At 44.9% G+C, this 22,566-nt stretch overlaps 1 protein-coding gene across 4 annotated transcripts in view; it reads left to right on the top strand.

Moving 5' to 3' along the window:
* spab (space blanket) overlaps window positions 1–22,566 on the top strand; it is a 91,808-nt gene that overhangs the window by 5,321 nt on the left and 63,921 nt on the right. For 3 of the 4 annotated variants that reach the window (XM_080279862.1, XM_080279865.1, XM_080279864.1), the window contains exons 2-3: window positions 5,005–5,103; window positions 19,161–19,239. In XM_080279862.1, the coding sequence (XP_080135988.1) occupies window positions 5,018–5,103; window positions 19,161–19,239 (165 nt within the window). In that variant the 5' untranslated portion in view covers window positions 5,005–5,017. The remainder of the gene's footprint in view (window positions 1–5,004; window positions 5,104–19,160; window positions 19,240–22,566) is intronic. The other variant, XM_080279863.1, reaches the window with a different exon arrangement.

Genomic DNA, 22,566 nt, shown 5'->3' with positions numbered 1-22,566 from the left:
TTAAAGAAAGTAAGAAAAGATAAGAAAAGAAAAAGAAAGAAAGGAAGAAGAAAAATGAAAGAAAGAGAAAAAAGAATATAAGAAAACTTAATACTTCTCTTCGGTAACGCAATTTTCACTTTATTTATTCCTTCATTTCTTTATTGAGCTATTTTATTACCTGCTGACTTTATTCGACTGAGAGGATACTATTCCAACAGAGGAGGTTAGATATAAAGCTCATTCTTCCTCCTTTACTAATAGAGCTCTTCCTTTAGCTGAGAGAAACCGTTTTGATAAGCGCGAAAACTTAAAAAATATATGTGACTGGAGGGATAAAGCTTAGTAAAGTTAGTAAAGAAGATGGCAAAAATAGAATGAATAAAGGACACTATTGTTTAGAAACGTTTTAGCTCACAAACCTCTCTCTCTCTCTCTCTCTCTCTCTCTCTCTCTCTCTCTCTCTCCCTCTCTCTCTCTTCCTGTGATGTCTTCCTCTGATCAGGCCTTCATGAATATTCCACGACGGGCTATTTTTTCCAACTGGCGAGAGGGAAAATATCTAATGGGGGATAAAAATAGCCCGGTATCTGCGGTAAGGGGAAAATAGCCCAATGTTTGCGGTAGGAGGAAAAATAGCCCAGAGAATTCAGTAAGGGAAAAATAGCCCAATGTTTACTATAGTGAAAAATAGCCCAGCGTTAATGAAAGGGGAAAAATGGCCCAGTGTCTGAGGTAAGGGAAAAAATAGCCTAGTGAAATGCAGGTTGGGGAAAAATAGCCCAAAATCTGCAACAAGGAACAGCCCAATATTTACGGTAATAGGAAAAAGAGTCCAGAGAATGCAGTAGGCGGAAAAATAGCCCAGTGATTGCAGTAAAGAGAAAACTAAGCCAGTGTGATGCGGGGAAAATGATCTTCCTTTACGGGATACGGAAAAAATTGCCCAGTGTTCGCGGCAGGGGGAAAAATGGCTCATAAAAATAACTCAAAAAATAGCTAGGAGAAAAAAATTGCCAAGTGCTTGTGGGAGTTTTTTCAGGAGGAAGATTTTAACAGTGAAGCTCCTATGACTCCCTCAGCTGAGTGAAATTAAAATTATGGTGTTGGCTGGATAAGGTTATTGTTGTTGCTGTTGTTGTTATTATTATTATTATTATTATTATTATTATTATTATTATCACCATCGTAATTGTTTTCATATTTGATATTATTTTTATTAATATTATTATTATTATTATTATTATTATTATTATTATTATTATTATTACCCCCCCGGAGGGGCTCGGGGACTGGTATTGTTTTCACTCGGTTTGTCTGTTTGTTTGTTTGTCTGTCTGTCTGTCAGTCAACAACTCTACGCGAAAACTATTGGTGCACCTTTGACTAAAATAACAGGGATGATGGGATATGGCCTTCTGATCACCTGATTATATTTTGAGCCAATCTAGGCCAAGGCCCGGGGTGTAGGCCCCCCCCCAAAAAAAAGTACAATTTTTTTTTTCGGCATAACTCCTTTCACATTCGTCATATCGACATGAAACCAAAACCAAAAGGTGCATCTTTCAAATCTGCATCATATAACTTGCTTCATTACATCAGGGGGGTCACCCGCCAGTTAGCGATAGGGAAGTCAGTGTCAAGTCGGTCAGGCCTAAAATTTCAGATGGGCATAAAATTGTCAATTTTCACCCTATTTTCTCTAAATTTGATATGTGACATATTTGACTATATATCCAGTTGTGTTTATACGTCAGCACTAAAATGACTGCCGGGGACAAGTCTGTTGTGCCTTAGCACCGCTTCTTATTATCATTATTTCTTAGACATGATACTTGTAATAGGCAAGAAAATAATTCAGGCTGGGAGCGAATGGAAAGTGAGAGACTAGACCAGAAGAGTGCCTGAGAGAGAGAGAGAGAGAGAGAGAGAGAGAGAGAGAGAGAGAGGGTGTTAGGGAGGAGAAAAATGAGAGTATGTAATTGGAGAGTGAGAGACTGACAAGGAGTGTAAGAGAGTGACGTGGACGGGAGAGAAGAAGAGGCCGAGAAGGAGCTAGAGAGGTAACGTATGTGGAAGAGTGTGTGAATGGAGAAAAAGAGAGACTGACTAGGAGAGTGTATGAGAATGAGGTGGGCCGGAAAAGGAGAGGGAGACCGAGAGAGAGAGACGGGGAGATAATAAGAAACTGACTAGGAGAGTGCATGAGAGTGAGATGGGCCGGGGAAGGAGAGGGAGACAGAGTAAGAGATTGAGAGATAACGTGGAAGAATGAGTAAGGATGAGTAGGAGAGAGTAAGGGGTGTCGTGGAGAGAGGAGTCGTTGCTGATTAAGGACAGAAAAGTTTGGGTGTCCTTTCGTCGAAGCCACCCCTCATTAGAGACAGCGTTTGACAAGGAAGAGATGGATAGATAGAATAATAATAGACTGTGGAATATTTGGGGCGACGATGCTAAATAATGTGACTCAGACATGGGGTAGATAGATAGATAGACAGATAGATAGATACGTAGAGAGAGAGAGAGAGAGAGTAATGAAAAACCCCCTTCATCCTCCAAATTACTTTCTGCATATTATGTTTCATGAATATGTTAACTTAATCCTCCACAAAATTCATTGCTGGTCTTAATTGCCTTTTTCCTTCACGCTCAGGCTCTATGCTCACTCTCAGGCTCTATGCTCACTCAGGCTCTATGCTCACTCTCAGGCTCTATGTTCACTCTCAGGCTCTATGCTCACTCTCAGGCTCTATGTTCACTCTCAGGCTCTATGCTCACTCTCAGGCTCTATACTCACTCTCAGGCTCTGCGCTTTATTTACTATAGTTCATTCACTTTTAATTGATGGAATGTTTCGTCTTTTTGCAGCCCATTTCCCTGAGCTCAATTGCTGAATCAGAAAAACACTACAGCTTTTCATCCTTTTTCATGGCACTTCTTCGTGACTAGCACCATTCCCTAGGGCTAATCTCTTGTTATAACCCAGCACTCGAGACAGAGAGATGGCAATTTGGGCCAGGTTAAAGCAAACAGAGTATTGTATCGAAGACCAAAATTTTGAAAAAGTGTAAAATTTGACTTTTTTATGTATTTATATTGATGGTGGCGAGGGACGCCTTCATGTGATGGCACTGATATAACTAGGTCGCTCCTCTGCCTGGTTAGACAAATATCCCTCAACTACTTCCCTATCCCCCGAAAGAAAGATGGTAAACTGTGATAAATTTAAGCCTGTAGTCCACCGGGTTCACGTTTAAGATGAATCAGGGGCTAAAACTCCTACTACATATATTTGCATTTACATATACAGCGCGGGAACTTCTTAAGCAAAATAAAATCATCGGAAGTAACTAAAGAAAATAATCGTCTGGGTTTATAGCAGTAGTAGTTGAAACCCCGGGCTCATCTGAATGTGAACCCGTGGACTGCAGGACGCTGGTGCATTTCATCTGTAGTCCACCATCCTCCTTTGGGGGGATAGGGAGGTGGCTGAAGAACGCATATATCACAAGGCAGATGCTATACTCGGTCATATCGGTGCCACCACGTGAAGGCGTCCCTCTTCAGGATCTATTTATATTCCCTATGCAGTATGACGCCTGATGCATTATTTTCCTGCTACCGACAATCATTTTTTTTTTTTTTTTTTTACCAAGGAAAGAAAGCTGATAGTGACGGGGTGAGAAGTGATTACCAGTTAACCCTCCCATGGTGGGGACAAGTCTTATATTACATTCCACCTGTTGTCTAATGGTTTATGCAACTGAAATTAAATACAGGAGACAGAGAGTGTCAATACAGCCATCTTTAACATTTTAATATTTGTGATTACCTGATACCAGCCGATTTTATGCAACTGAGAGTAAGTCATAAGAGTCTGAGAATACGAATAAAAAAGGTTATGAACTTAAAAGCAATATGCTACATTAATATTGAAAAGAAATATACTAGATTAATATTCTCTTTGATCTTCAAGATTAATAAAAGCGTCTGAAAGTAGCATGATAAACTAGAAATAAAGACATCATCCTAAACCCTTTCAATACGGATTCATTTTTTTCTTTAGTTTTTATTTCAACTGAAGAAGTAAGGTGTAACCCTAATTAATCCCCTCATTGCGAAAGGCCTTCCCTAACTTTAATAAACCCCTCTAAAGAGCGAAAAACAAAAAATGATATCAACACAAGGGATATTGTGGGAATGTTTAAAAACTCTACGGATCTCGCTACCCACGTTTCACTCACTCGACCCTTAATATTTCGTGTAACGTGACTGATACCGAATTAGTCCTTTATACCTTATTTACCACACCGAGATGAAATTTTACTATTATTTACCCATTCACTCCGATGACATACTTTGCGTTTTATTTATCATGACTTTAGATTATTCAGTTTTGCTTGGGAGGGATTTTTCACATTAGAGCGGTTAGATACGACCTTGATTAACCCTTTCAGTCCGATTACCTATTCTGTGTTTTGTTTCTACTAACTTTAGCTGATTCCTCGAAGTCTATGTGTCTCTCTCTTCTCTAAATAAAATGATTAGTAACAGACACATAGATAAGTGGAAGGCCTTCGGCATTGATAAGCTTAACCTCATCTGTTTAGTTAGGAAGAAAGTTTGGAAAGAAGATTTTGATGATGTTGATGATGATGAATATATGTAAATCATCATCATTATCATCTTCATCATCATCACTATCATTATCATCGTCATCGTCACCATCATCACCACCACCACCGCCATCATCATCATCATCATCATCATCATCATCTGACCCTTTTTCCATCTGAAGGTTGAGTGAAGTAATATATGTATAGCCTATATGAATACATGAATGCGTGAACAAATGGAACGATGAATAAATAACGACACCAAATGGGACAAATTAATTCTCTCTCTCTCTCTCTCTCTCTCTCTCTCTCTCTCTCTCTCTCTCTCTCTCTCTCTCTCTCTCTCTCTCTCTCTCTCTCATCATCATCATCATCATCATCATCTTAACCCTTATTATCTCTCTTTCAGCAGACAAGCAGACATGATGCGTTCAGCAGTAGTGGCCGTGATGCTCCTGCTGTCTGTCTGCTGGTCGCCGGCAGCAGGCTGGGGGCATATCTTTAGCAAGTAGGTGGATTTGTTTCTGTCTGCTTGGGGGGGAAGTGGGAGGGAAGTGGGAGGGAAGTGGGGGGGAGTGGGGGAGGTAGATATTATGTAACTAGGCTTTATTGGAGTGGGTGCTGGATAGGGTCGCCTTCACGTGATGGCACCAATATATCCAGGCGATTCAACTACCCGGTAAAAGTCCCTCAACTACTTGCCTATCCCCTGAGAGAAGGATGGACTACATAAGGGCGGTTTAAGCCTGTAGTCCACCTGGTTCACGTTTCAGATGAGCCTGGAAATACAAAATGAACAGATGGGAGAAAGGGGAAGGGAAGGGGGAGGAGGAAGGGAGAGGGGGAAGGAGGGGTGAGGGGGAAGGAGGGGAGAGGGGGAAGGAGGGGAGAGGGGGAAGGAGGAGAGAGGGGGAAGGAGGAGAGAGAGGGAAGGAGGGGAGAGAGGGAAGGAGAGAGGAGGAAGAGGTGATGGGAAGGTGAGAAGGGGAAGGGGGAAGAGGGAACGGGAAGGAAGAAGTGAAGATGGAGGCGGAAGGGAAAGGGAAGGGAGAAGGGGGGAGGGAGACGGGAAGAGAGAGGAGGGGGGATGGAGAAGGTGTTTGAGATAATTAAGCATGCCTTGTTGAAATGGGTTGGGGGTAGCAAGGATGGTGGGTGGGGTGGGTAGGTAGATGTCGATGAGGTGTGGGTGTGAGGCAAGGGGAAGAAGGGGAAGTTGGGACGATGGGAAGGTAGGTGGGGATAGTGTGGGGGTGAGATGGGAGAATAGGTAGGTAGCTGTGGAGGGAGGTGGGGAAGAGGGGTAGGGGAAAGGTAACTGGGTGTAGGTGTGGGTGTGGAGGTGAGGGGATTGGTAGGCAAGTGTGGTAGGGGGTGAGAGAGGGAGCGGAGAAGAAGGGTAGATAAGAATGGTGATTTGCTAAGAAAAAAATGATAGATATTGCAACAGACAGGGGGATCGATAGAGATGCAGTTGGGCAGGGAGAGACAGACTTAGGCAGGAGAAATGACAGCACGTCGGGAGGTAGATGGACAGAGGCAGATTTGAGGGTGTTAATATCGACTTATCGGCATCATCGACGTATAGAATAATCTGAACCCTATCCATACCATGACTAGAAATTTACTCTATTCTTACTGTCATTCTCTCTCTCTCTCTCTCTCTAACGATCGCCCAGAGAACTTAGGATATATACAATCGTATGGAGGTAGCAAAAGAAGATAATGAGGGATACGGAAAAATAGAGAAAATGTGAGAAAGGAGTGCAAAGTAAGAGGAAGGGAGCGTAAGAGAGAGAGAGAGAGAGAGAGAGAAAGAGAGAGAGAGAGGGAGGGAGAGACAGACAGACATACAAAGAGAAAGAGAACCAGAAAGACAAAGTAAGCTTGATGGGGTGGTCACTAATTAAGAATCATCCCAGAATCACCTAATTACTCCTGGTTAATGAAGCCTAATGAGTCGTTAAGTGGCAATTAAGAATGTATTGGTTGGTGGCGGGTGAGTGATTGGTGTTTGAGATTCCTTGATGTCTCTCTCTCTCTCTCTCTCTCTCTCTCTCTCTCTCTCTCTCTCTCACCTCTCTCTATTGAGCCGTAAGCGTGACCTGACCCCGAATGACCTGCTCTCTAACCATATCTCCTGGGTGACTGGTGAGGCCTTTGCGTAGCGACTTATGCATACAAACACCTGGCTCCCGTTTGTGTTTGCTTGGGTATGTTTGTGCGAGGGGAAAATCTGTTTGTTTTCCTTTTTGTACCTATATTGTGACCCATTGAACAGGTGATATATTCTTTGTTTATTCTTATGATATAGATAAATAGATGGAGAGAGAGAGAGAGAGAGAGAGAGAGAGAGAGAGAGAGAGAGAGAGAGAGAGACAGAGAGACAGACAGACAGACAGACAGAGAGAGAGAGAGAGAGAGACAGACAGACAGACAGACAGAGAGAGAGGGAGAGAGAGAGAGAGAGAGAGTGGGTGTGTGTGTTCCTGTTCTATGTGGGGCCATACAAAGGAAGAAAGCAACTAAAAAAAAAAGAGAGAGAGAGAAAGAAAGTGAAAAACTGAAGATATCTCACTGAATCTGTCCCCAGAGAGCCTGGCTTAAGAAACTTTCAATTTATCTGGACCGTGAGAGTCAAGGTCTCTCTAATCTTAAGAGAGAGAGAGAGAGAGAGAGAGAGAGAGAGAGAGAGAGAGAGAAAGAGAGAGATGAGAAAATAAATCTTGAAAGTGAACACGTGTGTGTGTGTGTGTGTGTGTGTGTGTGTGTGTGTGTGTGTGTGTGTGAGAAAGAGAGACAGACAGACAGACAAACAAACAGACAGAGAGCCAGAGAGACAGAGAGAGAGGGGGGAGCGAAGCCCTGAGAAGCATAAGCAATAATTCAGTGTGGAACTACCCACATACATATTGCTTGACGTGTGTGTGTGTGTGTGTGTGTGTGTGTGTGTCTTCTGGTGTTTCATGGCAGTTTTTGAAGTCCAAGTCTCTTTATATTTACATTGGCTTCCTTATATGGACGTCAAGATATCCACACCAACTCCTTAAGACGGTATGTTTTCATCTAAAGGAACTGGACCACACCCACAAATTCCCTTAAATACGATGAGTTTTAGCTATGTAGTACGCATGAGTCTCCTTGGTTACTAGTCAAATCAATCTTTCAGTCTGACTACAACTGGCCATCAACTGAGCTGCAAGCGGTTAGGCATCTTAGTCGCATTAAAACACACACACACACATACACACACACACACACACACACACACACACACACACACACGCACACACACACAAGCACAGAGAGAGAGAGAGAGAGAGAGAGAGAGAGTGAGAGTGGGGGGAAGGAGGGAGGGAGAAAAGGAGAGAGATGAAAATAATAAATCAATAGAGTGTACAAATGTGTGTGTGTGTGTGTGTGTGTGTGTGTGTGTGTGTGTGTGTGTGTGTGTGTGTGTGTGTGTGTGTGTGTGTGAGAGAGAGAGAGAGAGAGAGAGAGAGAGTGAGTGAGAAAGAGACAGAGTTTATTTCATTCTTATCTATCCCTTTTTCCTCCATGATAATTTATTTCAATTTGCAAAAAGAGGATGATTTTTTATAACAAATTCTGATCACTCCCTATCACCTTAATTCAACCTTCATTGCGATTTATTCTATTTTATCCTAACGATTTATTTCATCTTTAACTACAAGGGCAATTTTTCCTAACTTATTTTTTTCAAATAGGCGATTTATTTTACTGATCATTAAAATTATAATGGAAATAAAAGCAATAAAGGGAATAAGGGAAAACTGAGGAAAATGGTTTGTGAAATAGGAGGGAAAGCAGTAAAAGCAGACTGTCTTTCTTCTGCTCCCTCGGGTGGCATTGAGAGAGAGAGAGAGAGAGAGAGGGGGGGGGAGAAAATAAATCTAGAAGGTGAACACGTGTGTGTGTGTGTGTGTGTGTGTGTGTGTGTGTGTGTGTGTGTGTGTGTGTGTGTGTGTGTGTGTGTGTGTGTGTGTGTGTGTGTGTGTGTGTGTGTGTGTGAGAGAGAGGGAGAGGGGGTGGGGGGAAGCCCTGAGAAGCATAAGCAATAATTCAGTGCGGAACTACTCACATACATATTGTATGACGTGTGTGTGTGTGTGTGTGTGTGTGTGTGTGTGTGTGTGTGTGTGTGTGTGTGTGTGTGTGTGTGTGTGTGTGTGTGTGTGTGTGTGTGTGTGTGTGTGTGTGTGTGTGTGTGTGTGTGTGTGTGTGTGTGTGTGTGTGTGTGTGTGTGTGTGTGTGTGTGTGTGTGTGTGTGTGTGTGTGTGTGTGTGTGTGTGTGTGTGTGTGTGTGTGTGTGTGTGTGTGTGTGTGTGTCTGTCTGTCTGTCTGTCTGTCTGTGTGAAAATTTGCAGGTGAGAGTGGCTTTGGTGTTGGGCTGTGAGTGGGTGTAGTAGGTGGTGTGAATGGGTGTAGTTGGTGGTGTGAATGGGTGTAGTCTGGTGTGAATAGGTGTAGTTGGTGGTGTGAATGGATGTAGCTGGTGTTGTGAAAGGATGTAGTTGGTGGTGTGAATGGGTGTAGTAGGTGATATGAATGGGTGTAGTTGGTGGTGTGAATGGGTGTAGTTGGTGGTGTGAATGGGTGTAGTTGGTGGTGTGAATGGGCGTAGCAGGTGGTGTGAATAAGTGTAGCAGGTGGTATGAATGGGTGTAGGTGAGGTGTGAGTGGGGTGCAGGTGGGATGTGAAGGGAATGGAAGTGGGTGTGGGTGGGTGTGTATGTGATGTTAAGGTGAGTGTAAGTGGGAATGGGTAAGTTTGTAGGTGGGCGGGGTGTGGGTGGGGACTGAGAGGTGTGGGTCGGGTGTGGATGGGGACTGAGGGGTGTGGGTGGGATATGGGTGGGGACTGAGGAAGGTAGTTGGTGTGTGAGTGGGTGTGTGGGTGGAGTCTAGGTAGCGCGTGGGTGGGTTGTGGGTGGGGTGGATTTCATTGATCAAATTAAAGGGAGAGGATATAGAGCATACCGTAAGAAGGAGGAGGAGGGGGAGAACAAAAGAGAGGAGGAGGAGGAGGAGGAGGAAGAGGAGGAGGAGGAAGAGGAGGAGGAGGAAGAGGAGAAGGAGGAGGAGGAGAAGTAGAAAGAAGAGGAGGAGAAGTAGAAAGAAGAGGAGGAGAAAGAGGATCGGGAGGAAGGCGAGGAGGAGGAGCAGGAAAAAGAGGTAGAAGAAAATATCTATCTATCTATCTATATACCTAGGCTGCTTCCCCCATGGAAAGGGAGGTAGCCGAGACAGGACGACACACTCCCCATTTACTCATCCATTCAAACACATTCATTCGCATCTTAGCCCCAAAGGGGAGAACGGACAGATCCTCACCGCACCACACTGCACAAGGGTCAACTGCGCAATGCAATCAGTGACATCCGCAGCATGGCCCGACAGCAGAACTGGTTTACCCCTGCCACATCATAACAGACCCATCCCCTTACCCGTACCTGACCTGACTAGCTGATCAGACCAAATGCGGGAGAATATCCCCTCAGGGCTGCGTCATCACTTATTCATTCACAATTTCTCTCCACCCATTTCTGTCACGCACAGCCACTCTTCCTTGCTCAACAGACATCCCTCTCGCATCCAGTGCTCTCTTCACACTGTCCATCCATCCTATTCGTGGTCTTCCTCTCAGCCTTACACCTCTCACATTAGATCTAGTTATCTTTTTCACCAATCGCTCATTATCCATTCTCTCCATATGCCCAAACCATCGCAACACCCTCTGCTCAACTCTACCAGCCATCTCCCGAACAACTCCAGTTCTCCTTCGCACTTCATCATTTCGCACCCGATCCATACGCGTCACTCCACACATACTCCTCAGACACCTCATCTCCATTACATTCAAACTTTTCCTCTCTGCTACACCCATATTCCATGTTTCAGTCCCATATAACGCAGTCGGTACCACAACACCCTCATACAGAATTCTCTTTACATCCATTCTAAGCGAACGACATTTAAACACTTTTTTCATTCCTCCCAGCACCTTTCCTACTTCATTTATTCTAAACTTCACTTCTGCATCTATTCTTCCATCCACAGCAACATGTGACCCTAGATATTTAAAACAATCTACCTCCTCAAGGAACTCACCATTCAAAACTATATTCATCCCCCTATCATCTATCAACCTCGTACACTTCATCACTTTACTCTTATTCTCATTTACTTTCAATTTCCTCCTTTCACACACCCTTCCAAACTCCTCTACCAACTGTCTCAACTCCTCTGATTCAGTCACCAGTGCAGTATCATCTGCAAACAGCAGCTGCTGTACAGAACTGGACACAGTGAGAGAGAGAGAGAGAGAGAGAGAGAGAGAGAGAGAGAGAGAGAGAGAGAGATGAGAGAAAAGAGGGAACATGATTAAACGGGGAAAATTTTTAGTGGAGTGGAGGAAGAAGGGAAGAGGAAGAAAGAGTGAAGAGGAAAGCAGGAAGAAGAATAGCAGAGGAGAAGAGGGAAGAAGGAAGGAAGAAAAGTAAAGAGAAAGTGAAGGGGAACGGGAGAGAAGAAGAAAAGGTGGAGAAGAGAAACAAAAGAGAAAGGAGAAAGGAGGGGGAGAGGAAAGAAGGGGGAGAGGAAGGGATGGGGAGGGAAAGAGCAGGGAAGGTTGAAGGGAAGAGAAAGGAATGAGGATGGGAAAGAAGAGAGGAAGAGGAAGGGAAGAGAAGGGGAAGAGAAATGGAAGAGGAGGGGAAGAGGAGGAGAAAATACAGGGAAGAGGAGGGGAAGAGGAGGGGAAAATACAGGAAAGAGGAGGGGAAGAGGAAGGGGAAGAGGAAGGGGAAGAGCGAGGGGATTGAGAGAAAAATTACAGAGCCGGGAAAGAATATGGTGAACACACATCAGAACTAATTTTCCTCTGCACAGGATGCTATTTTAATACCATTTATGCCAGCACACCACCACACCTGCCACATTCATTACCACACCACCACACCATCACACCTGCCACACCCATTCACACCACCACACCTACCACACCAGTCCATACCACCCCACCATCTAATCGCCCAAGTTCTTCACATCACCACACCCACCACATCTGCCACACTGTTCTCTTATTATACCAGTCATACCACTCACACCACCATTATTTGCCACACCTACCACAACTACCACATCACAACACCGTTTACTCAACCGGGCCCTTCCACACACTGTTTATCTATCCTGTTTACCCACCACAATACCACTTGGCTACACCACCACACCACCAAGCCTACCACACCTTTGCAAACCACGCCATTCAAACAATCATACCAGAAAATATACCACACCATTATAACGCCTAGTCTACGACAACCTTCACACCATCACAGCACCACATCTGTCATTCTTTTCCACGCCACTACACCACCCTATTGTTATACCACTAACACTGCCACATTAAAATTCCACCACACCAGCAGACCACCACACTCATACCATACGTTTCACGATACCACACCATCACTATCACCATCACAACACCACATTCACCACAGTTATCATAATCCCCATACTACAATACAATACCACACCAGTACACCTTCCATACCACCATACCATCACACCCTCTACACCACCACACTACCATTCCACCAGACTGCCACACCACCACACCACCACAATACCACACCACCACACTGCCACACCACCACACCACCATACTACCACACCACCACACTGCCACACCACACACCCTCACACCGTCACCATTGAAATACCTTTCTCGCCACACCACCACACCGCCCACGCCACCACAGTTTCCATTTACAACGACTTTTACGAGTCTCGCGTTACCACAACACAGACGCCACATTACTGCCACCACACTACCACACTACTGCACTACCACACTACCACACCACCACACAACCACACTACCACACCGCTACACAACACACTACTACACCACCACACTACCACACTCACCACACTACCACACCACCACACTACTACACTACCTCAATGTCACACCACCTCCCTATCACAACACAACACTGCCACACTATAACACTATCACACCACCACACTACCACTATTCTTCACATCAGTGCGCATACACCACACCAATGCACAGGCTCCACACCACCACACCATCACAGAGCCACCACACCACCACATTACCAAGCTCCCACCATCAACCACAGCACACCACATCAGTGTCATACCACGCTTACACCACCCGCTACCACCACACCACAGAAATATCATACCATAATCGCATCTCATCAACACCACACTACCAACATCACACCACCCTCACCACACCACACCACCAACACCACACCACCCTCACCACACCACACCACCAGCACCACACCACCAGCACCACACCACACCACACCACACCACACCAACACCACATCACACCACCAACACCACACCACTCTCACCACAGCACACCACACCAACACCACATCACACCACCAACACCACACCACTCTCACCACAGCACACCACACCACACCACTACACCACAACACCCTCACCACACCACACCACCAACACCACACAACCCTCACCACACCAAACCACAAACGCCACACCACCATCACATCCCACCAACACCACACCACCCCCACCACACCAACACACCAGAGTACCGTCACAGCACCACACCAACACCAGCACACCATCAACACCACTAAACTGAACCGGAAAATGACACCTGTAATCACCGTTCTACTAATAATAGGCCATACAAACAGACTAACCCAATCCTCCCAGCTCTCAAAAAGTCCATAGCTATTTCGAGATCAAATGAACTCTAAAACCAATTACACTCTTGCCTATAGATACGGTATAAATGGACACACACACACACACACACACACACACACACACACACACACACACACACACACACACACACACACACAATCACCTGCCATACAGTTGCTTCTTTCATTAATTAATAATCGTGTCCCCCTCCCAAAAAAATATATATATGGTGTTTCAAAGCGGTTTAATCTTTTGTCCAATCCCCACTCTCAGTTATACAGAATCCCACTCGCTTCTAGCCCCACTCCCACGCACTCACTCACTCGCTCACTCACTCACACTCTTCCACTGTGACCCACGTTCTCTCCCTCTCCCCCCCCCTTCTCTCTCTCTCTCTCTCTGACGTCACAGCCCACCCGTCATTCACTTTCACGCTCTCCCTCCCCCCCTCCCCCACTGCCTCTTCTGACTCCCCTCATAATTCAGTTCAACAGCTTCAGTACGAGGACACATTTCATTTATTATTTTTATTCATTTCAGATACCAACAGACGATTTTATTCATCTTAAAAAGGGGCTTATGAAGTGAAGGAGAAGAATGTCTTAAAAATTTCTTCACTGTTTAGCACCTGGCGATTTTATTTCACTTCAGGAACACACACACACACACACACACACACACACACACACACACACACACACACACACACACACACCGCTATCAATTTTGGGAGAGACGGTGAAATGTGGTGTGATGATTCCCAAGAGTTTTTTTTTTAAAATATGCTTCGCCCTCTCTCTCTCTCTCTCTCTCTCTCTCTCTCTCTCTCTCTCTCTCTCATACACTTGATCCACACTGCCACACCTAAAATAAGAAGAAAAGCCTCCCTTGTACTCAATGGATTAAGAGTATCACCAGACCATTTCATTCACCTCAGAAAAAAGATTTAGTAATGAAGGGGCTGGTATGAGAGAGAGCGAGAGAGCGAGCGAGCGAGCGAGCGAGCGAGCGAGAGAGAGAGAGAGAGAGAGAGAGAGAGAGAGAGAGAGAGAGAGAGAGGAGGGTCTAGGCAATCTCCTGTTAGGGAAAAGAGATGTTTTTTCAGCTTCCCTCCCCCAGGTACTGTTTGTCCGGTGGGGAGATGGGGAGATAGGAAGGGGAACTGGGAGAGAAAGAATGGAGAAGAGGGAGCAAGAGAGGCCGAGGGAGGAGAGTGAGGGTGGGAGAGAAAGAGAGGAGAAGAAGGAACAGGAGAGACCGAGGGAGAAGAGAGAGGATGAGAGAGAAAGAGGGGAGGAGAGGGAGCGAAGGAGACAGAGGGAGGAGAAAAAAATGGGGAGAGAGGAAACAGGGTGAAGAGGGAGTAGGTGAGAAAGATTAGGGAAGAGGAGAGAGTGTGGAGAGAGAAGGAAGGGAAAAGATGGAGTGGGAGAGAAGAAGGAGGGAGAAGAGAGAGCTGGAGAGCCAGAGGAGGGAGGAATTAGAGAGGAGAGAAGGGACAAGAGCGAATGGGAGAGACAGAGGAGGGAGGAAAGCGAGAGGAGAGGAGAGAAGGAAGGAAGAAGAGAGAGGAGAGGAGAGAAGGAAGGAAGAAGAGAGAGGAGAGGAGAGAAGGAAGGAAGAAGAGAGAGGAGAGGAGAGAAGGAAGGAAGAAGAGAGAGGAGAGGAGAGAAGGGAGGAAGAAGAGAAAGGAGAGGAGAGAAGGAAGGGGGAAGAGAGGGTAGGAGGGAGGGAGGAGGGAGGAGAGAGGTGAGGAAAGAGGAGGAAGGGGGAAGAGAGAGGAGGAGAGACAGGGAGAGGAGATGACAGAGTAGGGAGAGAGGAAGAAGGGAAAAGAGTGATCAGGTGAGAAAGAGGAGAGAGGAAGAGAGAAGAGAGGAAGAGAGACGAGAAGACGAGATAACGGGAAAGGAGGAAACGAAGCGGAAGAAGAGAAAAGGAAGGCGAAGAACAGGAAATAGAGGAGGAGACTAAACGAAGCTGAAGTATAGAATAAGAGGAAGGAGAGGAAATAAAGAGGAATAAGAGGAACTAAGGAGGAAGGAAAGATGAAGAGGAAGGAGAGTAAATAAAAAGGAAAGAGAGAAAAGAAATAGTAATGAGTTAGAAAAAAAAAAAAAGAGGATAGAGAGAAAATAAAGAGGAAAGAGAAAAAATAAAGAGGATGGAAAGAAAGTAAAGAGGAGAAAGAGACAATAATGATGAAGGATAGAAAATTAAAAGGAAGGAAATATAAAGGAAAGAAAATGCAGAAGAAAAATTTAAAGGAAGGAGAAACTAAGTTGATGGAGAAAATAAGGCAATGAAAAGGAAGTGGGTGGAAGAGAAAGGAAATGAGAAGGACAAGGAGAGAGAAGAAGAGAGAGAAAAAAAAGAGAGGGGTGAAAAAAGGAGAAACATGGAGAAGAAAGACGTATATGAGAGAGGACGAAAAGTTTCAGGGAAAAAAGTTGCATTGCTCTCTCTCTCTCTCTCTCTCTCTCTGCGCACGAATTCCTATACCTTTTTCTTGATTGCCACTCCTCCCCTTCCCTCCCTCCTCTTTTCTCCCTCCCTCCCCTCCCTCTCTCTCCTTCCCTTCCCCTCCCCCGTCCCTCTATCCATCCATCTCCCACCCCACCATTCCTTTCTCACTTGTCCCTCCCCCCTCCCTCCCTTCCTTCCTCTCCTACCTCTCTCTACTCCTCTTCCTCCCCTTCCCCCCCTCCCTTCACTCCTCTGCCTAAAATATTTCTAAGCCTTTTTCCCTAGATTTCCTAGCTAGCCTCTCTCTCTCTCTCTCTCTCTCTCTCTCTCTCTCTCTCTCTCTCTCTCTCTCTCTCTCTCTCTCTCTCTCATTTTCGTTTTCTATAGAAGGTATTAGGGACTTGTCACTCTCCACCTGTCTCTCAAGAATGGAGGAACGATGGAGGAATTAGAGAGAGAGAGAGAGAGAGAGAGAGAGAGAGAGAGAGAGAGAGAGAGAGAGAGAGAGAGAGGTAAATCTGGGTGAGAAAGAGGGTGTGAGTGAAAAAGTGAGGATGAGGGTGATGGTGAGTAAGGGTGTGAATGAAGGAGGTGACTGAATGAGGGTGAAAATTATTGAGTGAGGAATGAATGATAAAATAAGAAATAAAAGCGAATATGTGAGAAAGGTGAACGTGTGTAGTGAGAGAGGAAATTGAGATAGAAGTGGGGAAGGGCCGGGGATGGAAAGTGGTGAAAGTGAGGAAGAAAATGTGAGTGAGTGAGGAAACAGAGAAAGTAAGAGAGGATTTAGGATGGAAAGCGTTGGAAGTGAAAGATAAAATGTGAGAAAGTATTTTATCCTGAAGAAGAGGATCTGAGAATAAAGACAGAGAGAGAGGGAGAGAGAGAGAGAGAGACGCAGCTGAAAGTGAGAAAGTGAGTGAAACTGAACCTACAAGGGATGCGAGAGTGAGGGAAGTCAGAGTGAGAAGGGGAGGGGAAAGCTGAAGAGGGTGAGACCAAAAAGAAAGAGAGAGAGGGAGAGGGGAGAGTGAAGGGGACGCAAGAGTGATGGAGGAGTATGATAATGATAGAGAGAGAGAGAGAGAGAGAGAGAGAGAGAGAGAGAGAGAGTTACCTAAAATTGCACATACACCTAGACCACACAGACCTAGCGGGCCTTTCCAGGTGGCCCGACACTAAAATATCATAAAAACAACTAACTACTGACGCTTAAGAAAACAACGCAGACGACTCTTGTAACCCTATCAAACCCTCCTGTAATTAGCCGTACCGGAAAATAGGGAGAAGCACTTGGTAAAATTCATATCACTATCATGCTGAAGGTTGACGCTATATGAAATTCAGTGGAAATAAGTCCCCGTGTGTCTTTACTCTTATTTTTATTTTTAATGAGTGCAACAAAAATAGGCGCCGGTGGTCTAATAGGATAAGGCGCTGTAACTTGATGCGTCCATTCAGGTATAAGTCGGAGGAAGGGTTGGGAATTATATCTCACAGGTTGCTACCCAGGGGAGAGCAACAGATCACCCTTGCCTTAAATATTTGGACTACGTAGCCGTCATTAAACCGTTCATTCCTGAAGGTTTTTCCTGAATTTAAGAACACTGTCTGATAGCGGTAATAATGGAATAAGAAAATGCTACAAGGTAGTAAAGTTAAAACTTAAGCTGTAAAAAGAAAAGAAGTTTTAAAATCCTCTTACACGCACGCTTTTCTCGTCCAAAGACCCGTGCAAACTTTGTCCAAGGAGCGAGACAGGACCCAGCTGACAGGGGTTTGTTTACACTCGTGACGTCACAGCCAGCATCCATCATGGCGGACCTGTGCGCGCCGTCTTTCATCTCGCCTTTGCCTCATTTCCAATTCCATCACCGTAGTTTTCCGATTACCTCCTCCCTTCTGGCGATAAGCTGTTCCGCGAGACTGATGGGAATGTGGTTACCTGAGAGAACGGGGGGAAGACAAAGAGGCGAAATTGGCGGGAGAAATGAAGAGCGAGATGCGTAGCTCTGCTGACGAGGGGTGGAGCAGACTCAATTTAGGGTAGTCAATTGTTGGCTCTGTTGGCATTCAAGGGGAGTTAGAGAGACGGGAGTGAGATGCCTCTTGCATTCTATTCTCGTTACATTTAGTCAATCTTCTTCACTATAGGGGACGCGTTTAGGATGGAAGCGTTATGTAAGGCTTTCATAACCCATCCCTGACCTGAATAACTTGTCTGAAGGTAGCGAAGGAAATAAAAATATCTTCATCATGATAAAACGAGTTAAAAGTGACAGGAACAGGAGATTTTAACGCTCACAAAACACGAAATATTAGGCTACATATATTATTCTAGACATCTCCAGGCGATTGTCTTCAAGTTAGAAATTTGGAGAGACGGTTTGAATTGGAGGGGTTAGATAAAGCCTTCACGACCTCTTTTTCTAATACAGATCCGTCCAAAACCGCGTAAAATCGTCAACAGATAGCAAGAATAAAATGGAAAAAGACGCCATCAAACTGAAGAAGTTGACCGTTTCACTACGATGTCTCATATGAAAAGAAATCGTCTGGTGGTAAGAAGAATGCAAGTGAAACGTCAACATTGTAGTGAAGGGGTTAACGAAGGCTGATCTTAACCCTCTGAATCCCGTGACTTATATATATGCAGACTTTTCAAAATAGAGAGGTTAATATAGCTTTTATTAGTCCTTTCAGCCAAAGATCCTTCTTGAAAAATGGAGTTAGGAGGTAGAGAGAATGAGTCAAGAAAGGTGTCATAATTCTGAATGGATTAAATGGACGTATGAAAGTGACGGAACCTGTATAAAAGTAATATTTAGGGAGTATGTTAAACCCTGTATTTGATAGAGGGTTAATATTTCCGTCTGTTTATCTATTTATCTACGCTAACAGATAAATTAAGGCTTCCAGAGATGAATACATTAGTCAAGGTAGCAGTTTATACATTTTCATCACATTGTTACCTATTTTCTTACCATCCTGCCTCATATTTTTTTTTATGTAGGACTTTGCAGAAATATAGCGTTTTTCTTTTCTTTTTTTCCTTTCTGTTTTTGTTTCTGTCTCTATACGACTCTCTCTCTCTCTCTCTCTCTCTCTCATACTACCCCACTCCATTCAGTCTTCACTTTCTTTGCCCTTTCTTTGCCCCACTCCATCTCTTGTCCCATCATTGTCCCACCCCATTTATGCCCCATCTTACCCCCTGCCCCATCACTGCCCCACCCCACCTTCTAACCCATCCTTGCCCCATCCTATCCGCTGCCACATCACTGCCCCTCCCCAGCCCCTGCCTCATCATTGCCCCGCCCCGACTAACCCCTCCTTGCCCCCCAGGTCCAGGTTCCGCCCCGATGTTGGTCCAAACTGGGGCTACGGGGGCATGGGACAGCACTACCAGAAGGGACAACAGCCAGTAAGTAGAAGGATTTACTACATCACTCTACTCTACTCAAGTCTATTCTACTCTACTCTAGTCTACTCTGTTCTACTCTGCTCTGCTCTACCCTTCTCTATTTTATTCTGCTCTGCTCTGCTTTACTCTGCTCTACTCATCTCTATTTTATTCTGCTCTGCTCTACTCCTCTCTTCTTTACTCCATTCTATTCTCTTCTACTCTGCTCTACTCTATTCTAATATACTCTGTTCTATTCTGCTCTTCTCTACCCTACTCTAATCTACTCCCAACCTTCTATTCCACCCCACCTTATCTAAAGCTACTCTTCTCTTACTCTAAGCCTCTCTAATCTATCCTACTTTGCTCTAAACTGCCCAACTCCACTCAAATCTACCCGACTCTACTCCTTTCTACTCTCACCACTACTCTAAGCCCCTCTGCTCTAGCCAGCACTACTCTAAGCCGCTCTGCTCTCCTCTCTAAGCTCTTTTACTCTAAGCTTCTTGTATCCCTGGAACTCTTCTGTATTCTGATCAATAGGATTCTCTCTCTCTCTCTCTCTCTCTCTCTCTCTCTCTCTCTCTCTCATTCTCTGTTTAGTTCAGTTAGAGAGAGAGAGAGAGAGAGAGAGAGAGAGAGAGAGAGAGAGAGAGAGACTGAAAAAGTAGTAGTGGAAACGATAAAAAACAAAGTTTAAGAAAATAAAAAAATGAACATGCAATATATCTAAATTTTTCTTCTTCCCTCCCTGCCTGCCTTCCTACCTACCCACCTCCCTACCTTCCAACCTCCCTCCCTACCTACTTCCCTACCTTCCTCCCTACCCTCTTATCTTTCTACCTCCCTACCTACCCTCGTAACCTCTTGCCTCCCCACATAACCTGCCTAACTCCCTACCTCCCTGCCATTCTTCCTCCCTACCATTCTACCTCCCTAATTTCCTACCTTCCTACCTACCATTCACCTACCTACCCACCTCCCTACTTTCCTACCTCCCTGCCCCTCTCCAATCATCGTCCTCCATCTCACAAAGGCCTTACCAGATTTTGACCTTCCTTTCCTCACACAAATCCTCTCTCTCTCTCTCTCTCTCTCTCTCTCTCTCTCTCTCTCTCTCTCTCTCTCTCTCTCTCTCTCTGTATTGAACTGAACTAAACACACACACACACACACACACACACACACAAACACTTGGTAAGCTGCTGTACTCAGGCAGTTGCAAGCGCTGGTTCGAATCCTCTTATACAATCACTTGACCGACCCGGTAAATTACACACACACACACACACACACACACACACACACACACACACACACACACACACACAGAAAGAGAGGGGGAGGCAGGATAATAGTGTTTTTATACTAAACCATACTACACCATTTTACCATAAAATTTTAGCGAGAGTGATAATACAACAAGCACGTCACTCTTCTCTCTTCTGTCATGCTGGGAATTTCAATGCCGGACCAAGAACGAATCCATCCCCTCCACTCTAAACAAATGGCCAGAAATGAGCCATAACTCTGGAACCGGTGGCCCGATTGGACTGGAAATTGTTTTATTCTTCAAGTTAGAGTATTTTAACGGTACCTTGCTCTAACGAAAATTGCGTTACATACAGATATCGGATCATTATAATATAGATAGTGACCAATTATTTCACTCTCATCCTGCATAAAAGAAAAAGCAACGTAGAAAAGAAAATGGCAGTAGATAGTCAACTTTTTTTTTTTCTAACACGAACACCACGACCCTCTCAAAAATAAATCACCAAAAAATAAAAAAATAAAAAATAGGAAGAGGGGCAACATCACCTGCCTCGTAACCTGTGAGAAAAATAATTAACCCTCTCCCTACACTGATTCTTTATTCCGATTTATTCTCTCTAATTCCAGGCGATTTTATTCAATTTCGGAAAGCCCTCTCTTAGTGAAGGGGTTAACAAAAGCTATATCTTACCCCTTTAGTTAAAAAAAAATCTCATCGGCTGAATAAAATCGTCTGGAGGTAGAAAGAGTGACCGGAATAAAATGTCCATGCAGTGAAGTGCCTATACTCCATTTACTCTAACTTGGCCCAGATTTTCACCCTTTTGTAGAAAATTCCACGCATCTGAATACCCTTTACATGGCACTTCTTTGTGACTGGCACTCTATTCTAGTGTTAAGCATTTATGATAAGAAGTTAGCAGTTTTGGGCCAAGTTAGCGTAAAAAAACACTGCAGTTAAGTAAAGTTAGTAGTCATGGGTATATGCTATCTCTTTCACGATTGGGACAACTCTGGTTCTCTATTCAGGCTGATGGTAACTTATTTTATTAGGCTGAGGGGGAGTCATAGGAGCCTGGATGCTAATTAGCCCGCCAAGGTGTGACGGCCCGGGTGTAAAAAAAAAAAAGCAGGTGCACAAAGTAAGAATTTTAATTGGTCGGTCTTGAAAGGAAGTGAGGTGGGGTGGAGATGGGGGTGGGGACGGGGGCGAAGGGGAGAGGGGAGAGAGGGGGGAGGGAGAGAGAGAAGGGAGGTAAGAGGGGAGGGCTGTAGGTAGAAAGGAAGGTAAGGAACAGGAAGGTAGGAGACGGGAAGGTAGTGAGGAAATTTGGGTAGAAACAGGTACGTAGGTAAGTGGGCAGAGACGAGGATAGGTAAGTAGGAAGGTAGGTAGGTAGGAGGTATATAGGCAGTAGGTAGGACGGTGGTAGGTAGGTAGGCATGAAACTAGATAGGGAGGTAGGGAGGTTGGTAGGTAGGGAGGGTGGAGAGTGAAATGGCAAGGGAGATGAAATATTGGTAAAACTGGAAGAAAAGGGAGAATAGGAAGGCGGGGAGGGAAATTGCAGGGGGAATGAGAATTGAAGGTGAGATGAATGAAAGGGAGGGGAGGGGAGAAAGAGGGCAGGAGGGAGAAAAAGTGTGGGAGGGAGGGAGGGTTGGCGAGAAAAGGAAGAAGAGAGAGAGAAAGGGAGGGGAGGAGAGAGAGGAAAGGAGGGAAAGAAAGGAAGGGAGCAAGGGGGGGAGGGAAAAGGAAGAAGGGAAGGAAGAGAAGGAGGGAAGGGGGAGGAGAGACAGAAGGAAGAAGGGAGACAAAGGGAGGGAGAAGGTCAACAGATAGGACTAAAAGAGACACAGAGGAAGAATAAAGGGAAGCAGAAAAAGGGATGATAGCCAGGAAACGAAGGTCAAGGTAGGGAAGATAAGGTGGAAATAGGGAGGTAGGGAGGTAGGGAGGAAGGTAGGGAAGCTTGGGAAGGCTATGAGAGATACATGGAGAGAGATAGGGAGGATAGGAGATAGACAGGTAGTGAAGGAAAAGAAGGGAGGAAGGAAAGAAGAGAGAGGGGG

Source organism: Coenobita brevimanus, chromosome 80, assembly GCF_032717465.1.
Source record: "Coenobita brevimanus isolate Jiangsu-jjx chromosome 80, ASM3271746v2, whole genome shotgun sequence".
Classification (NCBI taxonomy): Eukaryota; Metazoa; Arthropoda; class Malacostraca; order Decapoda; family Coenobitidae; genus Coenobita; species Coenobita brevimanus.
The sequence above is the reverse complement of the archived record's forward strand: the minus strand, read 5'-3'. Positions and strand labels throughout refer to the sequence as shown.